This window comes from Cynocephalus volans, chromosome 13, assembly GCF_027409185.1.
Source record: "Cynocephalus volans isolate mCynVol1 chromosome 13, mCynVol1.pri, whole genome shotgun sequence".
Classification (NCBI taxonomy): Eukaryota; Metazoa; Chordata; class Mammalia; order Dermoptera; family Cynocephalidae; genus Cynocephalus; species Cynocephalus volans.
Genome location: NC_084472.1, coordinates 54448293 through 54469301, shown reverse-complemented (window position 1 = coordinate 54469301; position 21009 = coordinate 54448293). Strand labels below are relative to the sequence as shown.

At 41.4% G+C, this 21009-nt stretch overlaps 1 protein-coding gene across 1 annotated transcript in view; it reads left to right on the top strand.

Annotated features, from left to right (window-relative positions):
* The first annotated feature begins 448 nt into the window (after positions 1 to 448).
* The window catches only part of CCBE1 (collagen and calcium binding EGF domains 1), a 265386-nt gene continuing 244825 nt past the window's right edge, over positions 449 to 21009 (top strand). Inside the window, exons 1-2 of the mRNA XM_063076979.1 lie at positions 449 to 582; positions 1106 to 1186. Coding sequence (XP_062933049.1) covers positions 449 to 582; positions 1106 to 1186 — 215 coding nt within the window. The remainder of the gene's footprint in view (positions 583 to 1105; positions 1187 to 21009) is intronic.

Sequence of the window (21009 nt, the reverse complement as noted above, 5' to 3'; positions counted from 1 at the left end):
TTATTAACCCCTCTCCTCCCCCTCGCTGGGTGAGAAGCGGCTCCTCCCCCTGGTCGTGCGACCCTGGCGCACATGCAAACAGCCGCCCGCGTTCCCCGCGCCGAGCTTCTATCCCAGAGGGCGCAGCCCCAAGCCGAGTCGAGCAAATCTGTCAACCGGCCGTGAACGTCCAGACGAGACCCCCTGGACCCCAGGACCTGCGCTCCGGCCCGGCACCGCAGGCACTTTGTTCACCTCTCTGCGGAGTTTGCAGCCAGCGCCCCAACTCCTAGCCTAATCCCCCAGCCCCACAACGTCCCGAGCCCCTGCGCCCTGCGCAGGTGCTGCAAACGCCCCTGCTCTCCGGCACCCCCTGCCGGAGAGAGGGAAGGCGGCGGCGGCCGCGGAGGAGCAAGGCGCAGGGAGCGGAGAGAGCTCGGGCGCCGGGAAGAAGCCGGGAGCTTCCCCGATGGTGCCGCCGCCTCCTCCGAGCCGGGGAGGAGCGGCCAGGGGGCAGCTGGGCAGGAGCCTGGGTCCGCTACTGCTGCTCCTGGCGCTGGGACACACGTGGACCTACCGAGAGGAGCTCGAGGAAGGCAACAGGTAAGCGCTGCCAGCCCCAGCGGAGGGCGAGTTGCTGCTTGGTGCGCGCCCGGCTCGCGGGGTGCAGGCGGTTTCCCCACCTCCCAGCTCCGCAGCGATCCGCACGCCCTTGCTCCTCCGGTCACGGGCAGGATACTCAGCTGTCCTGGGCCACATTTAACTCCCCTGCGGTTAACAGCCTCCGCGCTTTCAGCCTGGGTTCCCCCCAGCCGTGGGTCAGGGCTCTGTGATGCCCTGCGCCCCGTGTTCCAGCCGTCCTCCCGTGCCCCACCAGCGGGCACACCTCGAGAGCCCCGCTTCCTTAGCTTTTCCTTTCTCCTGGGGCTGGTTGGCTCCGTGGTGACTATCGTCTAGCGCGTCCCTGACCCCGGAGTCAGCTCCACGGACGCGCTCGGGGACCAGCGCCTGGTCCGCGCGCCGGGACGCGGATCACAGCGATCCTCCCGCACTAAGGGTTCCCCAGCGCGCACACTGCCCTCTGCTCTCGGCTGCGAGTCAACGCTCCTCTCCAACTTCCTCGTAGAGAAATCTGCTCAGAAAGCAAAATCGCGACGACCAAATACCCGTGTCTGAAGCCTTCGGGAGAGCTCACCACATGCTTCAGGTAAGCCTCCCGGGGCTCTGCCCGCTCCGCCACTGCGCACCCTGGCCGATGGGAAGGCAGCGCCCCAAAGGAGGGGTTTGGAGTCGCGCTCGCTCGGGGACCAGGGGTCGCGTTTATACTGGAACTTGCTGAGTTTGTGCTCCTTGGTGCGAACCTTTCTGTGTTGTTTAATGGGTCAGAGCAACGCTGGCAACCAAGTTTGCATCTACAGCGTGTGTCCTAAGATCCTGAGAATGTTTACTGCTCCCTGAAATACTTGCGTGGTGGAGGTCGGAGGGGAAGAAGTTGTAAGTTTTGGGGAGAGAGGATTGCATTGTAGGTGTTAACTACTGGGGCATGGAAAAGACAGATTGTTGCTTTTGAATTTGCATTTTGTTTAGAAAATACAGAGTCAACAGTAAGAAAATACTTGGCACTGGGCTGTCTTTTGAGCTTCTGTTGGGACAGAGATTATCATTGTCATAGCCTCGGAACAAGAGGGTGGAGAGAAGATTGTGGGTGGTTGATATGGTTGATATGGTTTTGTTGAGTGAAAACAAAAGATTTCGAGACTGTTGTGACACCAGAAAAGGAAGTCTGCAGATGTGGTCCACAGATCCACCAGGGTGTGTGTTATTTTTTTTTTTTTTTTTTTTTTTTAATTTTATTTTGTCGATATACATTGTAGCTGATTAATGCTCCCCATCACCAAAACCTCCCTCCCTTCTCCCTCCCCCCCTCCCCCCCAACAATGTCCTTTCTGTTTGCTTGTTGTATCAACTTCAAATAATTGTGGTTGTTATATCTTCTTCCCCCCCCCCCGTTTTGTGTGTGTATGTGTGTATGTGTGTGTGTGAATTTATATATTAATTTTTAGCTCCCACCAATAAGTGAGAACATGTGGTATTTCTCTTTCTGTGCCTGACTTGTTTCACTTAATATAATTCTCTCGAGGTCCATCCATGTTGTTGCAAATGGCAGTATTTCATTCGTTTTTATAGCTGAGTAGTATTCCATTGTGTAGATGTACCACATTTTCCGTATCCACTCATCTGATGATGGGCATTTGGGCTGGTTCCAACTCTTGGCTATTGTAAAGAGTGCTGCGATGAACATTGGGAAACAGGTATACCTTCGACTTGATGATTTCCATTCCTCTGGGTATATTCCCAACAGTGGGATGGCTGGGTCGTATGGTAGATCTATTTGCAATTGTTTAAGGAACCTCCATACCATTTTCCATAGAGGCTGCACCATTTTGCAGTCCCACCAACAATGTATGAGAGTTCCTTTTTCTCCGCAGCCTCGCCAGCATTTATCGTTCATAGTCTTTTGGATTTTAGCCATCCTAACTGGGGTTAGATGGTATCTCAATGTGGTTTTGATTTGCATTTCCCGGATGCTGAGTGATGTTGAGCATTTTTTCATATGTCTGTTGGCCATTTGTATATCTTCCTTAGAGAAATGCCTACTTAGCTCTTTTGCCCATTTTTTAATTGGGTTGCTTGTTTTCTTCTTGTAAAGTTGTTTGAGTTCCTTATATATTCTGGATATTAATCCTTTGTCAGATGTATATTTTGCAAATATTTTCTCCCACTCTGTTGGTTGTCTTTTAACTCTTTTAATTGTTTCTTTTGCTGTGCAGAAGCTTTTTAGTTTGATATAATCCCATTTGTTTATTTTTCCTTTGGTTGCCCGTGCTTTTGGGGTCGTATTCATGAAGTCTGTGCCCAGTCCTATTTCCTGAAGTGTTTCCCCTATGTTTTCTTTAAGAAGTTTTATTGTTTCAGGGTGTATATTTAAATCCTTAATCCATTTTGAATTGATTTTAGTATACGGTGAGAGGTATGGATCTAGTTTCATTCTCCTGCATATCGATATCCAGTTATCCCAGCACCACTTGCTGAAGAGGCAGTCACCAGGGTGTGTGTTAAATCAGAGTCACCTGGGTACTGAAAACTAAGCGTGGATAGGGCTAAGGAATCTATAGTTTTAAAAACGCTCCCCAAGTGGTTCTTGTCCCCAGCAGGAGATGAGAACAGGTAGTTCTTATCCCCAAAAGGAGAGAACCACTCTTCTGTTTGCGGCCTTTTGGAAGTGAAGGTTGATTTATTCATTTTTTTTTTTTTTCCACCATTGAATTCTTGGCTTCTGTTCCAGTGCTTTCACTGGGTGGAGGAGGCACCCGCCCATGAACGTTTATTGGTTGTCTGTTTTTTAAAGGTACTGTGTAAGGTACAGGGATTACATGCTCACATCAGACTCCGTCTCTGAGAATCATACAATCTGGGGTGCCACGATAAACACTGGGTAGTTCAAGGTAAACAGCAATCCCCAGAAATGAACCTGAAAGAAAAGGAAGTCTCATTATTCATCATGTTGTAGCCAAAGAATCAGTCGTAATGCTTTCAGCTGCAAGAAACTATTTCACATACTCAAAGGTCCAGATGTAAGTGGTTCCAGGATTGGTCAGTTTAGTAGTGCAAAAACACCCTCAGTTACATCACATACTCATGCTTTTGTATCTGTTGTTGGCAGTGGGAATGGAACAACGACGACCACTCAGGTGAATCAGCAGTCACTTCTTGGGATTGGGAAGGGCTGCCTTCTCTGGCACTTGGGGGCAGAGGAGGGTGAATGCTGAACAAAATATGTGTTGGTAGAGGAGGAAGGAGTATGTTCCATTGGCAGGTAAAGATTTTAAGAGGTTAACTGGCCGAGCAAGGTCACCAGCTTGTGAAATGACCTGGTGATGCTGGTGGCAGGATTGCTTGCTTGGTTCCAGTCCCTGTGTTTCATGCACATGACCACAGTATTTCTTAGGACATGTTGTTTTCCTATCACCGCAGTATAAAGCCTCTAATTTAACATGGAAAGTGTCCCTGAGATGGTTTGTTCATTTGTTGGTCCCTGAAGGTCAGACTTCACATAAATCAGTGACGGTTACAGAATGCATGTCAGATTTTCAGAAGCCATCGGTGCCTGATTATCCTATTTGTTACGCTGTTACTGTCATCTTTTCCAGATTCTTAAAGTAGTGTGGTGTTTCTTTTACATAATGTCAACAAAAGACACTAGCAGTGTCTTGGCATGTGCTTTCATTAACAGCTACCCAAAGAAACAGCTTATGAGATCTAGCAAAAAGAATATTTTAAGGAAACGAGTAATGACCTTTGTTTTGGGGAATGGGAAGAGGATGTTTTCAGCTTGAGAAAGTGTTAATGGTACTACAAGGTTTTGAGGTTTTGTTTTTAGATTTAAGTTGTTATCTTCATGGAAGTCAAGAGTTTTGTGTATTCTGTTGTTCTCATACTATTCCTGTAACTTACTGATCTCTTAGAAACCATTGGCAGTTGCTGCTGCATTTTGCTTAGTTTGTAAATTCTGATTGTCTGAGCCTTGTAAACCCTGGTTGCTTCAGTGTGATCTGGAAACCAGTAGCAGGGCATCATGTGGGAGCTTTGATAGAAACTCAGGCCCCTCCCTGGAACTCCTGAATCAGGATCTGCATTTTAATGAGATGTGCATTAAAGCTTGAGAAGCACTACTGTAGAAACCAGGGTCCTCATCCCTGAACAGGGCACAAACTCATTTAGACACATCCTCAGAGAAGCATAGAGGCCTCTGCAGATGAGTGAGCACTTAGCTCTTCTACTCTATTAACCTAAACAAGACAAAGAACCAGCTGTCCAGGAAACCAGACTCTTTAAGGGTTACCTTTTTTTTTTTTTTGCCTGGCATAGGGATCCCAACCTGTGACCTTGGTGTTATAAGGCAGTGCTCTAACCAACCAACCAAGCTAACCAGCCATCCCAAGGGCTACTCTTAATTAAGCTGTAAGTAACGTAGCGTTGCTGCCCTGGTAATGTTCTCTGACTAGGTAGACTCCCACTCTTTACTGGGTGTCTTTTGGTGAGTGGTTTTCAGCACAAGTGAAAAAACTTTAGAAGCCACTTCTGAACTTGTTAAAGTGATTTTTTTAAAAGCAATTTTTAAAAAGTCATTATTGAGATGGAGGATAAGTTTAATACTAAAATGAGTGTGGTAGATGTGAGTAATAAATCTGGTCTGCAATTATTCTCAATAGTATATGGAGATCTAAGTGATTTGGAGAAGAAAAGATGGATTCAGAATGTTCTTAATTGTGGACCTCCCCCTCCCCATCAGTACCTTCCTTTTCTGCACTTCTGTTTTACATAGTTTCACATAAGCAGCACCTTTCTACTTATAGCATTTTATATTAGATATTAAATAATAATGACAATTTAAGGACTTATCATGTGTTCAGTGCACTTCACATACATTATCTCTAAGCCACAGAGCTATTCTGTCGCATTGTATTATCTCAACTTTACAGAGGAGAGAACCAAATCTCAGAGGGATTAAATAACATGCCCAAAGTCACAAAGCTAATATGTGCGACAGCCAAGATTCAAACCCAGGTTTGTTTGACTTCAAAGCCTGGGCCCTTTCATCATCCCAGAGATGCCTCCAGATGGGGCTGAATGTTCCAGATACTGGGATCTAAGTAAAGATGACAACTATAAATTTAGATGGCTATACATTTCAAAGACTAGAAAACACCAAAATTCACATCTATGACTAGAAGTCTTTCTGAATAACTATTGCCCTTGAGTTCTGTCTTAGACAATTGACTTCATATTACCATATTATACACAAAATTGGTTCAAACATGTATATCTTTCTTTCCTTGAGAAATTTCATCTTAATTACAGGGTCAATGTCTCTACAGACTCTTTACCCACTGTGCATTGTGCCAAGTACCTAAAGTTTAATAAATACTTTTCGAATGACTGCCAGTGACAGTTTAATGACTTTAATGAGTATATATTTGTTGAAAATTATAATTTGACATAGGACATACTCTTACGAATAGTTAAGATATCAGAAGTTGGGGTGTGATTTATCTGAGCTCCGAATTTATAATAGCCAAACCAAGGAAATAAAGTTATCATGGTATTAGCTCTCTTGGACCATCAAAGTTTTTCCCACGAGTTGATTTTTCCCTCTTTCCCAAACCATGTAGTTTGAACAAAAGGTTTGTTTTTACCCTCCCTCTATTGGGTTTTATAGCAATAAAATGACACGTTAAATGCTTTCTTTAAGAAACAAGGAATACGCTTGTTGTGTGTAGGAAAGATCAATAAAATCCAGCTTTGATTAAGTGAGGTTGTGTCCAATAAACATCCTAAGTAACTTTTGATTCCTTAATCAGTTAAGGATTTATTGAACATCTGATATGAGCTTGAAATAGTCCTAGAAAAATGTGTAAAACAATAAGATACAGTCCCTGGTCTCAGTTTACAGACTTGATTTTAGACCAAGGCCTTTGAAACTGTAACCAATGCACAATATGGTATATGATTGAATTCAAAGTCATGTAGTTCATACTATATCACAAATGATGGGGAAGAGATAAGAAGCTAGGAATGGCTTTTGGGGCAAGAGAAGACTTAACCTTGTTCTTCGAGATGGTTCTTTAACAGAGTGCATTAGGTATTTTTCTAAAGAGTACTAGTTATGATTTTTAGCTTTGCGGTTCATGGACCTCCAAGTGGAGGCTAGGTGGTCTCGATGGCCCATGTGCCCCTCAGTGGTGTTGGTATTCTGCATTTGTCCAGACAGTAGTACCTTATTAGGCAGTCCCCTTGCTTGGGGTGGCTCATTTTCCCATGGGAAATAGTTACATGTGGATGCAAAAACTCCCACTTTTCTTTGAGATAATGCAACTGTTGCCAAAACCAGTGAGAATGTGGAAGTTGACGTGATGTTTCTGCAAATGTGTACTTGGAATTTGTAGAGCAAGAAGGTTATTTAATTAGAGCAACACCACTAGATTGGTTGCATTGGGATCTAGCTAAGGATACATTCACGGAAAGACTGTAAGATGCACTGCTGTGGTAAGTCACCCAGCTCCCACAGGGCTTTGCTAATGTCAAACCGCATGCAAGAATATAAACTTGCTCCAGTTTGAATCCTAGCTCTACTTCTTACTTGTTGTGTGACCTTGAATAGTTTCCTAATCTCTGTGCTTTCATTTTCTCCTTTGTAAAAACAAGCATTTTATTAATTCTGAAGTTATAGGTTTGCTGTGGGTATTAAATGAGTTAATATAAGTAAAGTGTTTTTAAAAGCTTGATACATAAGAAGTGCTGGATGAATACTACCTGTCATTGTTATCACTGCATCTTGCCAAGTCTGGCATGGTAAGTATATGTAGTAGGTACTCAATGGACATTTATTGAATTTTGAATCTTATGAACTTTATAGCAGATATTTTTGAAAGAGCAAATTCAGACCATGGGCAGAAATACTAAGAGTGTTTATACACCCGTCTATATCACTTGTTTCTAGATGCTTTTCTAAATATAGGGTAGCCCAGAAATTTAGTGCCTTGGGAAAATTACAAAGAGTATCTTTGCTTCTTGTCTCCTCCCTGACTACCCAAGTCACCCTACTCACAACCGTAAGAGCAGGCGAAAAGCATTGCCTGTTAGAACTCAAAGTTACCTCATTTTACAGAGGACCAGAGAGGTTTGCCCCTTGCCCAGGGTCATGAAGGGCCTTATCAGCAAAAGCAAGACAAGAAATCAGATCCTCAGCCCAGTCCTGATTTCTCTCCTCTCTGCTGCCTCCCCATCCTGTGGTAAGTGTAGCTGAAGACAAGCCCTGAGGGCAGCTTGTGATTAATTGTTGGCTCATTCAGGACTTGTGGTTCCCCTTGTAGGAAAGCATTTGTATCTTTATAACAACTGTCCATTCCCTGTCATTAGGGAGGAAATGGTATGAAGGTTGCAAAGAACAGAGCAGGGGATGGGAGGAGGTGGTTTTGTGCATAACTGCCTAAATCACACGCATGCCGAAGGCAGCCTTCTCTCTTCCTACATTAGGCCGTCTCTAGCAGTGGACTGTCAACCCTCTGAGGGTAGGGACTGTCTGTACTCTCATTCCCAATGTTATCTCAGAGACTAGCTCCATGCCTGGACAGAGTGGTTGTTCCGCACCTATTAGCTGAGTGACTGAGTGAATGAGCATGTTAATGTTAAAAGTAACAAATGATGAGATTTGACTTAAATTTGTTAGGCCTTCTAGAACTTGTTGCTATCCAAGTGTGCTTCCTGTAAAAGCTGAGAGACAGGAGGGCCCTTTTAGAAACCAGAGATTAACAGTACTTCTGTGAGATGCTGCCATTGCTTTTCGTTGGTTCCTAGCTAGACCTTCTTAACTTTAATTGCTAATGTTTACAAGTGCTGGATTTTGGCTGCTGTAGCTAACTCCGTGAACATTGCTCTGATTTGACCATTATACAATGGATACGTATATCGAAACATCACATTGTACCCATAAATATGTGTCAATTAAAAATAATAATTTTTAAAAATTAAAAAAATACACCTGAAGAGGCCGCGTGGGTTTCTGCACAGGTGTTAATTGTGCCGCAGACACTGGAAGATCATAGCTTTTACACGGATGCCCTCTCCCTAGCACCAAAGCAGGTGTTAGACGAGGGAGGGCAGGTGGAGTGTTGGCCAAGGCGAGGTTCTGTATCACTTTTCCTCTTTCTCAGAGAAGCAACCCAAAGTGATTAGGAACAACTAACAAACAAAAGGCTGTGCTTTCACTGGTGTGTCTTTTGAGGTGCAATCCAGTTGCTACTCTTATTGTTGCTGAAGTTGTTGCTGCCTGACTTCCTTTGCTTAACTTTACTTCATCTTTTCTAAATGAAGCTGGGTTGCTGCACCCAGAAAAACCAGATGAGTTCTTTCTTTATTCTAGGTATTCTATTTTCTCAGGGGAAGGTTTGCATTTCGATCAGTAGTTTCCATGTTAGTGCCATTCAGTTTCCCAAAGCTTGATACCCTCCTGCTCAGCGGGACCCAAGCTGCTTTTGTGAGCTGAGTATCTGGAGAACAGAGATCTCATTCTGTTTTAGTTTATTGCTTTTGTTTGGGGGATGAAAAAGTAAACAGCTATAACATCTGCAGTTCCACTTCTGCCAAGCGAGATCCTTTTTTCCATGAAGCCATTAGTTAATTTTAAAGTCTTACCAACAATTTTCATTCGTCCCTTTAATCAACAGGTATTTGTTTGGGTGCTCACTATGTGCCAAGCACAGTTTTAGGCACTTAGAATACATTTGTGAATAAAGCAGACAAAAATAAAAAACACAAAACAAAAATCCTCTGCCCTCATGGAATTTATGGATTTTAGTTTGATTAATCTTCTAGTAAAGAAATTTGAACCAAAGATGTCCTTTGGGTCATTTTGGAGTTATTTTTGGTGCACGTCTGATTAATGTCACATTTTGGGGGCTAAGATCCTGAAATTTCCTGTAGCCCAGCTGCATCCCTTCAGCAAAAGAAACCCCACAACCCCAAGCAGGGACCCAAAAACCCAGGGATAGTGGTAACCAAAGTGTTGTTTTTTTTTTTTTCCTGCAGAGATGCTAGCAAGAACTTAGCATGCTCTAGCTTAGTGTGAATTTTCTTGCTTCTAAGAATTATTGGGATGTGAAAGCATTACAAAGAGGAGGCTAATCCCCTTGCCATGTGGCCTGTGAGGTGGATGGCAACATCAGAATTGCCCCACTAGGGACAAATACCCCATGACCAGTTCACCTCAGCCTGGGCAGCCTCAGATTTTCTGCCAGGGACTTTAAGCAGAGTGTTATAAGAATGCATGCCCCCCTGATGTTCCTTAATTCTTCTAGTAATGCATTGTAGATCTGCCATCGCAGATGCATCTGAACCTTTTTGGACAATTTCTGTTTCCAACCTAAAACACCTATAGGGGGCGGGGGTAATTATGTCTACACATTGAATCCTCATTAAGCAAAGTGTTGCATCCTGTTTCCAGCATCAGGATGTGATCCATGCATATCAAGAGCAGGTGGGAGAGAGCTTGGATGCATGTATATGTTGCCATCTTGTTCATTGCGGTAGAACGTGAACTAGATTGTCTTATGGTGCCCTTTATGGTTTCAGAAACTTGGACCACATCTTTTCTCAGCTTGCACATCCATTCTCAACCTTTCCCTCTTGGCCACTCCTGTGGGGTATTCTGTTTGCCTCTTCTGGAGTGAAGCTTCCCGTCCTCAGTCCTCTGGGAATGGTGAGAACGGTTATCAGCCCTGGCAGTGGCTCCAAAGCAGGCTGTGTGTGCTGAGAACGGGTGGCAAGCCAGGAGGGTGGGCCCTCTGTGCCAGGCAGTACCTGGTTTTGAGAATTGGGCACAGATAGGGGAGGGATTGGCAAGCAAGAGCCCATGGCTTGTTTTTGTACTACTGATAATCTAAGAATGATTGTTATATTTTTAAAGAGTTGCAAAAAACAAAAACATACAACACAGTCCTTATTTGGCTCTCAAAGCCTTAGATATTTGTTATCTGGCCCCTTACAGAAAAAGTATGACTCCCATAGAGCCATTTTAATACAAAGACCAGGGGTGGGATTTTCCACATGTCTGGGTCCTCAAGGAGACAACTTTGGGGACAGTCATTTAGTCAGCTTCATCTTTGGGTCATTTATCTGCTTTCTGCCTTATTTATTTTAGTGTATTTGGGTCTCCTGGCCATGCATCTTTAGCTGTGACTTGGTTTCCTGATCTCCAGGAATCAATCCTAGTTTTTGTTGGGCTGCAACTCCTTTCAAGCCATCATCCCTAAATGGTACCCTAAATGAGTGTAACTTGTCAGTGTTTTTAAGAGGCTGCTTTTATTGCAAGCAGTTGAGTACCAACTTACTGCTGCCTTCTACATGTCTGCATGACAAGCCTTCCCAATGCCTGCTGAGTAGTCCTCAAGTTGCCTTGGCTGATTTTCCTCCTTCCTTAATTGTTGGCTTGTATATTGAACATCACATGCTTTGCTGACTGAAAGCCATCTCTCCATACGTTTCAACATGTTTGTTTTGAATTTGTGTATTAGAAAGCTTTTCCTATTCAAAAATCTAATGACAGTATATGTTTTATTTGAGGAACACGTGGAAAATCAGCCATTTTCAATGAAATCATTGTTGTAACTTTATTTTTCTGTATATGGCTAAAAAAGTATTACACTACTATGCAATTACACCATACACAATATATTAGTAATTAAACTTTTGAACTTAAATTTTGAACTTTTTAACAATGTGTTTAACAGTTTATGGAACTGTTCTGTTCCATAAAGTTCATGGAGACTCCTAAATAGTGATGATTTCTGACTTGCTGATTAGCATAAGGAAAAAGTAGTGGAAAAGGAAAGCACTGTTTAAGGGAAGTAAGTATTCTGCAAAGTCTGATGATGTTGAAGAAGGGCATAGGAGGAAGTTGCTGGAATCTATCATTTGATGTACTGGGAAGGTGAAGGGAGGCTGTGTAGCAGAGCAAAGAGGACAAATGCAGGCACAAACATTTGGTCAGGTACAGAGAGGACCCTGTGGAGATGAAGTTGGATGGGGGAAAAAAGATGTTTTCATTAAACTCATGTAGAAGATTCTGACCCTGGTAACATATCCATTTTAACTTACACCACCTTAATGGAGGTTAAGATAAAGGTAGACTAAGCTGGCCTTTAGAGCCGGCACAGAGATCACACCGTGGCTTTTTCTCCAACTGTGACCTCTCTTTGCTTTCATTTGGGATTGCTCTTGGTAGCATGTCCATGATTTATTTTGGAATTTTCCTACAGAGAAACGGCCCACAATTTTTGTGGTGAAAAATTGCATGGCAGAGCAGAGGTTGCCTTCCTAGGAACCCACCAAGACCACAGAAACTGTTAAAGCAACTGCAGGTTGTGCGAGAGCAGACCACAATACCCTCTGGAGGCAAGGTTGTCCCATAACAAAAGGCAGTGGAATTTAGTTCTGGCAGAACCTGAGCCATTAGACCTAAGAATGCAGTACCAATGGGCTTTTATCTCTGAGATTGGAGGATAAAAAAGAAAAAAACAACTCTGCAGAAATTTATCTTGATAATTTGCATATGTTAGTTTTCTGGAGACCACTCTTGCATGCTCTGACCTAGTTAGGTGGACATAGGGAGATAAATTGTATTCGGTAACCCCATACTCTTGTGGAGGTCACTTAATCTGGTGACGGTTTCCTTCTGGAACAAAGCTGAAAAAGGAGGAGCTTTGAATACCAAGACAGGGATCACAAAGAAAAATCACAAAAGGCTTTCAGTAGCCAAAAATAGATATCAAATACCTCATGCACTTTCCTCTGTGGATTCCCTCAGATTGCCTAAGCATTAGTGCTGGCTGTGTCAGCACAAATGGTAACCATGGTGGATATGTTCATTTGCTTCAGTATAGTAAGCATTTTACTGTCTACAGTATATATCCCATAACATCATGTTGTAAACCTCAAACACATACAATAAAATTTATTTTTTTTAGAAAAACAACTGTTCTTGTCTTTATGTAAATTCTCACTTGGAATAGTCAGGTACATGTCAAGGTCACATGTAGGTACGTGGCTGGGCTGGACTTTTGAGGTAGGCAGTCTGTCTCTAGAGCCTGTGTTCTTAACCAGTGGGCTTTTAAAACCCTGACAATTGTGGTTACTTTGCTTTCCTGCCAAGTGCAAATTAAAAAGAGGCATTTAGAAGAGGAAAGTAGGATCACCGGAAATAAGGATGTCAATTCTACTGGTTAAAAGCAAAAGTTGGACAAGTTATCAAAAGTAGATGTAAGAACTAACCCCACACAACTGAAAAAACAAACAAACAAAAAAACAGACCCAGTATACAGTGGTACCATTTAATGAAGGAGACATGTTATACAATCTTTACTCTCCATGGGTATATTTATCTACCATGATGACCCTGAGTTATCCAATGAAATTAAATTACTTTCAGCAACATGACTGGAAAAAAAAAAAGATTAAATTGGATCTGACATGGCATAAGCATTCCTAACTTTCATTCCTGTGGAACCCGCCTCAGGATGGTGGCAGATGTTGGAGGCTATAATCTATTCTGTCTGTGTCACTACTGGAAATGCAAATGCTCAGGCCCCATCCTAGACCTTCTGAATCAGATTCTGCATTTTCACAGGGTCCCTGGGTGTTTCCTATGCTCATTAGATTTTGAGAAGCACTGTCCTAATCTTCCCAACATCACTCCAGATCTCTCCCTCTCACTTGGCTGTTATTTACCTTCTATTTGCAAGGCATAAGGCAGTGATCTCAGCCTTGACTGCACATTAGAATCACATGAGGAGCTTTTTGAAAATACTGGCATTCAGTCTGCACCATAGACCAGTCACATCAGAAACTCTGGAGATGGGTGCCAGGCACCAGCAATTTCTAAAGCTCCTCCCATGATTCCAGTATGTAACAAAGGTAGAGAGAAAGCATAAGGGGGCAAACAGCCTAGTTCTTTGTCAGAGCTCTTTCTTATTTCCATGGCCACTAAGCCTGAGTCCCTTTCATGTCTTTTGCAATTGCTGCAAGTTCAGATCCCTCAGTGGAAACTCATAGCTGAAGCCTGTGTCAGTGAACCTTCAATATGCATGTCTGGTGTCTCCCTTCCCTCATCTGTTAGATCCTGCTCTTTCTCTCCTGGCCTCTCCTTTCTCCTGTGTGGGATGGTTTGACGGTAGTCAGAGGAGTGCTGCAGTGGGCGAGGTGGATCAAGGATGGAACGTTCCTCTTGAGTTCTTCTGAGTTTCTTAAGCTGATAATTCTAAATCCCATGGTGCAAATTCTGTCACTTTTCATTTTCTATCACAGGCTCTCAGCTTGGTGTCTGGAGCTACTAAGCAACCTTTGGCACATTAAAAAAAAAATTGCTTTGTTGCTGCACTGCATGAACCTTCTTCCAAGATATAAACATGGCTCAGCATATTATAAATGAAAGCTTTTCAGTGTCAAGCTGTGTTTTTCTTTCCTTGTGAGCATCAAACACAAACGCACTCTTGTTTTTTTTTTTTTTTTAAACGTAGTATGATGGGAAATCTCTGTCCTGGCCGAGATTCTCCTCCTGCCGCATCTGTATGCCTCTTTACCCTCCAGTTGTCCCTTCTAATAACTGAAAGACCTTCTCGTGCCCCCGCCCAGTGAACAAAAAGCTTTTTATGGGCTTGAGGTGACTTTATACAACACTAAACAATGCTCTCTGTGGTTTGACTAGATAGTTATAATTCAAGCCATATTTACCATATTGCCTTAAACCAGGCAGTCCCTAAATATGTCTTCATATAATGCATAGTTCCATACATATAATTGCATCTTTTGAGTGTTGTAACAGCGATTATGCTGACTAAATCATAGAAGTGATTATAAATCAGGAAAAAAAAAGGAAATGTGATTGCATTTCATGTATAGACTTTCCACCTAGGTTTTTAACACAGGGTTTCTTTGAATTTGAGGCTGGCAAGACATGAAGTGACTCATAGGTGACCTCTGTGAGTTTTTAATACACTTTCAGAGTTTGACAGCATCGTGAGTGTGGCACCCTGTTATGAAGAATATCATAGGAATGGGTGAAGGCATGAAAGGATCCAAGTGGACTCCTCCTAATCTGGGCATGTCTGCCACCCCCCTGCTTTCTGCACGTCCTTTCCCAGAGATCCCCCAGTGTTTGGGAAGCATGTTTTTAGGTCATGGAACACATGAGTCATAATGTGTGGAGACTACATTAAGATCAATGAAAAAGGGCACTCAAGCCTGGGGACATCTGGTTCTGGGGGCTCTAATGGTCCAGCTGCTACCCTACTGTACTAGGGCAGAAGGGTGGGGGGGGGTTGAGGACTTGGCACACCTGAGGCCATTTCTGGACAATCACTGCTGTGGGGGCCCAGGAGGGGTTTGTGTGCACTGATTGGATGCTCGTGGACTGCCCTGCCTCGCAGTTCTTACCATCGGGCTCTGTTTATTCAACCTGTACCTTCAAGTTCTGCCTCATCAGTGAACCCGTCTTTGACTGCTTTTTTTTTTCTTTAACAAAAGGAAAGTTTTCTTCTCTCCACACAGTCTTAGAATGTGTGTCTGTCCCTTTGCTTGTACACAGCTTGAGTCGCTATTGGACTGTCCTAACAGTTTAGTATGTGCTCAAATGCATACCTTCGAGGTGACGTCTGCCTTCATTCTGTGAAGCTCAGGGGACTGGGCCCATACTTGACTCCCTATGCCTTGAACAAATGAGGGTTAATCCACACTTCTTAGAACTCTAAAATTGAGAGTTTGGACCCCCCCCAAACTACCTTAATGATGAGGGAAAGTACCTTTATTCTTTTTGGAAAGACGCGAAGTGGGAATCCTCACTTTTTCTACCATCCCAGATGACCTTCTCAGCTATGAGGATGAAAATTCTCAGATTTGGAAAAAGGAAGACTAAGGGGTTATTTATCATGTAAAACATAAGTAAGTAAAGCTCAAGTCTACACTTTGTAGTTCTTACAGGGAAGGGGGCACGAGAAAGAAGAAATCTGTATTGGAAACTTTCTCTTTTTAAAGCCTTATTTACCCTTTTTATGATGATGATGGCAATATTTGCTCCTTGCATGTTTTACATCATAGCAATGTATGACTTAGAACTGAGGGTCCTCCGTTGTCTTACTCCTCCAGGATACACTCCAGGCTGGGGTGTATTTTTCCTAATCTTTTTAATGCATACACTAAGACATACTTGTAGTTATCACTTGCAGAGATGGCTTTATTCTGCAACTGCTTTTTTCATTTCACAGTAAGTAAGAAACGCTTACTCATTACAATAGGTTACTAACCCATTTTGACAGCATGATATTCCTCTTCCAGCATGGTATTTCATTGTATGGATACATCATAATTTATTCATTAGAAAACTCTTTACAAGGAAATCAGATGCTAAGGGAGCCCTCTGATATCTTAGTACATTCAGGTTTTAAACTTAAGATGCTAATTTTAAGTATATCAGAAGATGATGATAACCTAGTATAACCAGATGGCACATTGGTCTGGAACTTGTGAGACATGACCTTTTAATGTACCGCCCTCTTTCTAGCTTTCACTGTGGAACGTATGATCGCAGGGTCCTCTGAAACCCTCTGGCTCTTTCTGAACCTCAGTTGAGTTTTTTCTAGGCTTGACAGTCTGTTGTTGATCACACTCTGTTTTACAGAGAGCAGAGCAAACGGAAGCGGGCTCAGTTTACAGCCCAGGGTATTTACTTGACATAAGGGTGAATATCTTGACTTGTAAAGATAATGTGGGAGACTCTAGAGCACTTATCTCTTGTCAGCCTTACAAACAGTATAGCCATCCAGGAACTGTCGATTTAATCTCTTGAATGCCTTGGAAAGTTTCTTACCCCAGTTATTTGCTTAAAGAGAAAGAAGATGTCTCTGCTCCCCAGGTAGATGCCTTTGAAGGAGGCTTTGTATTTGCTGCAGGTGCATGCTGTGTGAGCGCAGGATCCCATCATTTCCCAACTGACTTGCTTTTTCTTCCTTTCGAAATGCGCTGTTCCACAGAACAGGAGAAGGGACGGTGACGTACCAGCTTCCTCACTTAGTGAACAGTCCTATGGCAACCTCTCCCTTCCTAAAAAGGAGAAATTAAGTTTCGTTTGGGGAGACTCATGCTCATAAAGTAGGAAGAAAAGGTGACATCAGATGAGCTTTCTCATAAAAATTGCTTTCACATCTTTTATCCTGACATACTGGGCTTAATATTTGTGTCTTATATTTGCTAAAATTTTTATTACAAACTTACATTTCAACATGTGTATATTCTGCTGAATTTATTTACCTTATGGTCCAAAGAAACTCTGCTCAGCGGTCTCGTAGGGCCCTTGTAAAGACTTCATGTGCACATTTACGGGCTGCAGCCTTCCTACCAATGTCATTGTTTTTTGCTACCCTGGTCTGGTTCCATATTTGGCTCTGTTCAGATATGCCAAGGGAAATGGTGAAACAAGACAGCTACATTGTTTAGCTATATCATTTAACCAAATTAGCTACATAAAAGGATGAAGCTTCTCTTGTATTACCCAGATAATTATCAGTTTTTTTTTTTTTTTCTTTTTAAACATCCTTTTCCATGTTTAGGCAGTATTGGTTTAACAAAAAGGTATCCCACTTGAGTTTTGCTACTTCTCAGTTTGGAACTTGAGTCTTTCTGTTAACTTTCTCATCCCTGTGAGCTAGGCTTCCTTACCTGTGTTTTAACTCATGCTCCTTTTGAAGGAATTTTTAAAAATTTTTTACTTCTCAATATACATTGTAGTTGATTTTCATGGCCCTTTACCCGTTCCTCTCCACATTATATCTGTTCACTTGACTTAAATAGTTCAAGGAATTTTTGTGGTTATTCTGTCTTCTCACCCACCTGCCCCTTGATTTGTTTGTGTATTTATTTATTTTTAGCTCCCACAAATAAGTGAGAACAGGTGGTATTTCTCTTTCTGTGCCTGTCTTGTTTCACTTAATATAATTCTCTCTGAGTCCCTCCATGTTGTTGCAAATGGTAGTACTTTATTCTTTTTTTATAGCAGAGTAGTATGCCATTGAAGGAATTTTAAGTAGGTTGGCTTTATCTTCTGATGGATGAAACTGAGTCTCCGCTACAGTTTTTACTTTTTCAGTGTTCTTTTTTTTCTTCCTCCCTTTCTTCATGCTTTCTTCCTCATCTTTCATCATCATTTTTATTTTCCTTTATTTTCTAGATTTTTCAATGTTCTTTACATGCATCATAATCATAAAACGTACAAATTTTCTTTTTATAAGGGTGAAGAAAAGCTGACTATATTTTCTCTCCGAATGTAGTTTTGTATTTACGAAAATTTTAAATATGCCAAATGAGATTATAATGAATTCTCATATGCTTGTCACAAAAATTCAATATTATTGAGAATTTGCCGCATTTGTTTTATCTGTTCCCTTTCTTTTTTGCTCAGATTTTCTAAAGCATATCCCAGACATGTCATTTTACTACTACATATTTTAGTATTCATCTTTAAGAAATGTGGAGATTTCATGCATTACCAAAATGTCATTATCACACTAAAACAAAACAAAACAAAAAAACCCAAACCAGTATGAGTGTTATTTTAAAACATTTTTCCCCCAGATAAAATGGGCTTGTTTTGTGAAATTATTTCTCTTAAGTCATGGATGAATGGTACTTCTATCATCACTAATGAGTGACTTTACATTGTAACAAGTGAGCAAGTTTCTAGAATAGAAATATCCATCCCATACCTTGGAATGCCACACTGCAGCAGTGTTTGTAGTACAGCAGATCTCTGTATGAAACAGCCACCCAAGGATAGTTCCTTGCTTTGGTTTTAAAAGGACTTAAGTATAAGACTATTTTATCTCAAAGGCAGTACCATTTGGTTGACCCCAAAGATCATACCATAGGATGGATGGGGTGTGTTCTTATCAGGTATAGTTTCTAAAGAGAAGCTAAAATTTTATTTTTATCTATTTTTTATATTTGTATTTATATTTTACTTACATTTATGTTTAGAGTCCTTTTAAGCCCAAATGAACAGGCCTTTATTTTTACTAATTATTTTTTGTAGCAAAATTGGGTTAATTGACACTCAGTGCATTAGCTTCTCTAACATAAAACAACAAAAAAGCAACTTAAATATTCTGAAGTGAAACCAGTCCATAATCATAGTCCTCTTGCTTTTAATATTCTTTACTTTCAATATTTTACATATTTAGGTTGGAATCAATGATTTAGTCTGCATTTTTAGTTAAAGTCTTAAACTTTGGTTTAAATATTAAGTTACAGAAAACTAGCAGAAAAAGAAATCAAGAAAGCCCATTTACAACAGTTGCTGAAAAAATAAAAGACTTAGGAATTACTTTAACCAAGGAAGTGAAAGATCTCTACAGTAAGAACCACAAGTCACTGTTGAAAGAAATTAAAGAGGACACAAAAAGATGGAAAGACACTCCATGCTCTTGGATTGGAAGAGTTAACATTGTGAAAATGTCCACACTACCCAAAGTGATCTACAGATTCGGTGCATTCCCTATAAAAATACTGATAACATTCTTCATAGAAATAGAAAAAAATAACCGAAAAACAAAAACAGTCCTAACGTTCATATGTAACAACAAAAGACCCAAAATAGCCAAAGCAATCCTGAGCAAAAAAAAAAAAAAAGCAGGAGGCATAACACTACCTGACTTCAAATTATACTACAAAGCTACAGTAACCAAAATATCATGGTACTGGCAAAAAAAAAAAAACACTCAGACCAATGGAATAGAATAGAGAACCCAGAAATCAGCCCACAAACATACAGTCAACTGATCCTCAACAAAGGCACCAAAAAAATACATTTGAGATAAGGCTGCCTCTTCATTAAATGGTGCTGGGAAAACTGGACACCCAAATGTAGAAGAATAAAACTAGACCCATACTGCTTGTCATATACCAAAATCAACTCAAAATGGATTAAACACTTAAATGTAAGACCTGAAACTATAAAACCCTTAAAAGAAAACATAAGGGAAACACTTCAGGAAGTAGGAATGGGCAAAGACTTTATGAATCTGATTCCAAAAGCACAGGCAGCAAAAGGAAAAATAAACAAATGGGATTATATCAAACTAAGAAGCTGCTGCACAGCCAAAGAAACAATTAACAGAGCAAGAAGACAACCAACAGAGTGGGAGAAAATATTTGCAAACTCTGCATCTGAAAGATTAATATCCAGAATATACAAGGAACTCAAACAATTTAACACTTTAAAAAAACTGATTAAAAAATGGACAAGGGAGCTGAATAGGCATTTCTCAAAGGAAGATATATGAATGGCTAACAGACACATGGAAAAATGCTCAACATTACTCAGCATCAGGGAAATGCAAATCAAAACTTCATTGAGATACCTCACCCCAGCTAGACTGGGTATTATCAAAAAGACAAAGAATAAAAAGTGCTGGTGAGGGTGCAGAGAGAGGGGAGCGTTCCTGCACAGGTGGTGGGAGTGTAAGTTAGTGCAGCCATTGTGGAAAACAGCGTGGAGTTTCCTCAAACACCTACAGATGGAACTACCATACAAATCAGCAATCCTACTGCTGGTCATATATCCAAAGGAATGGAAATCATCATGTTGAAGGGATACCTGTGCTCCCGTCTTTATTGCAGCTCTGTTTGCAATAGTCAAGAGTTGGAACCAACCTAGGTGGCCATCATTGGATGACTGGATGAGGAAAATGTGGTTATATACACAATGGAATACTTCTGTGCCATAAAAAGAATGAAATTCTGCCATTCACAGCAACATGGATGAACTTAGAGAAAATTATAAGTGGAATAAGCCAGGCACAGAAAGAAAAATACTGCATGTCATCGCTCATAAGTGGGAGCTAAAAAATAAATGGAAAAAAAAAAAAAAACCAAACAACAATCACAACAATACGTTGAATATTCAAAAGGAGAGAAGAGAACTGAGGTTAGCAGAAGTGGAAGGAGGGAGTGGGGGAAGGGAAATAAGGGAGGAATTGGTAAAGGGACATGAAAAATGATTACATTGTATAATGTTGAATATACTAATTATCCTGATATGAGCATAATATATTTCACACTGGTACTGATATTCAACTTTGTACCCCACAGACATGTACAATCAAGTAAGTGACAGTTAAAAAAAAAAAAAGCCTTCAGTGGCTTCTCATTTCCACTGGCACAAAATCCGTACTCTACACCCTGGTCCGGAGTGATCTGGCCCCTGCTTATGTCTCCACCTCATCTTACACTATCCTTCCTCAGTTTAGCTCAGTTTTCTCTTTTCTTTAAATAACAACAGACTCTTTCCTATATCAAGCTATTACCCAATTCTGTTCCCTCTGCCTAGATAAAGGGTCTTTCCCCACTTAAAATCCTAATCCCAGCTCC